This window comes from Eimeria tenella, genomic scaffold (assembly GCF_000499545.2).
Source record: "Eimeria tenella Houghton genomic scaffold, Eth_scaff2928, whole genome shotgun sequence".
In the NCBI taxonomy this organism is placed as follows: domain Eukaryota; phylum Apicomplexa; class Conoidasida; order Eucoccidiorida; family Eimeriidae; genus Eimeria; species Eimeria tenella.
Window position 1 is genome coordinate 1 of NW_013542805.1, and position 1,247 is coordinate 1,247.

Below are 1,247 nucleotides of genomic sequence, written 5' to 3' on the forward strand. Positions count from 1 at the left end.
GCAGCTGCTGCTGCTGCTGCCTATAGGGCCTGAGAGAGTCGCAAGAAGGTGGTAGTGGTCATCGTGGGCCCCTGAGCCGCAGACGAAGAGACACCGTTGCTGCTGCCACAGCTGCAGCAAAGCCCTGTCTTGGCAAGTCAGCTTTTGAGTCCTGCTGCTGCTGCTGCTGCTGCTGCTGCTGCGGTGCGTCGAGTCGCTGCTGCAGCGCTTGCTTTGGTTCGGCACCTGAACCTCATCAACGCATTTGGGGCAGAGACCCAACTCACACAGCACACTGCTGCTGCTGCTGCTGCTGCTGCTGCTGCTATCGCTGCCGTCTTGCTGCTGCTGCCGCCAGCTCAGGCGACGCGCAGCAGGAGCAGCAGCAGGAGCAGCAGCAGGAGCAGGAGCAGCAGCGCGGCTGTGGGGTCTCACCCCCCAAAAATAAACCCCAGGAATAATTATAAGGGGCCTCTCTCCCCTTGCCACGAGTGCCTGGCGCAGCCGTTCCACCTGTCAGCAGCAGCAGCAGCAGCAGCAGCAGCAGCAGCAGCAGCTGTAGCGACGCGGCTAGAAGTAGCAGTAAAGCAGCAACTGCAATTTCAGCTTCACATGCACGGCCGGCTGGAGCAGCAGCGACAGCAACAGTAGCGAGCTCAGCAGCAGCAGCAGCAGCAGCAAAAGACGTTTGCAGCAGCAGCAGCAGCAGCAAAAAGCGCTCGCAGAAGCAGCAACAGCACACCTACAGCGACGCAGGCAAGCCCTCCTTGCCGGGCGTAACGACAGCTCAACTTAGGGTTTAGGGTTTAGGGTTTAGGGTTTACTTGAGAGTAGGAGAATTTTCCAGTGGCTTTGTTTTGTCTATTGTACGCAATATTTGCTGCATCTAGAATGACTGTGAATCCCCCCGTTTGCTGCTGTTGCTGCCGCTGCTGCTGTTGCTGCTGTTGCTGTTCTTGCTGCTGCTGCTGCTGCCCTAGCTGCTGCTGGGCTTGTTGCTGCTGCTCTTGCTGCTGCTGCTGCTTCTGCTGCTGCCTCTGCTGCTTCTGCTGCTGCTGCTGCAGCAGCAGCTCGAAGTGCAGCAGGCGACGCAGCTGCCGCTGGCCACTGGAAGCAGCAAGACGCAGCACCCCAAGCCGCAGCAGCCGCCTCTCCCGCAGGCCCAGCCCCACGCAGCCAAGTTTGCTGCTGCAGTGCATGCAGCTTCTTGCTGCAGCAGCAGCTGCTGCTGCTGCAGCAGGGGCTGCCGCTGCGGGTGCCGCAGGGGC

The 1,247-nt window shown here is 60.5% G+C and overlaps 1 protein-coding gene across 1 annotated transcript; it reads right to left on the bottom strand.

The window, feature by feature from the left end:
• Positions 1 to 20: 20 nt before the first annotated feature.
• ETH_00039570 (uncharacterized protein) lies at positions 21 to 1,178 on the bottom strand (the record flags this gene model as incomplete). The annotated part of the gene is made up of 2 exons (XM_013375638.1): positions 21 to 492; positions 804 to 1,178. Coding segments are annotated over 2 exons (847 nt in total), but the record flags the coding sequence as incomplete, so codon positions are not given.
• Positions 1,179 to 1,247: the final 69 nt, after the last annotated feature.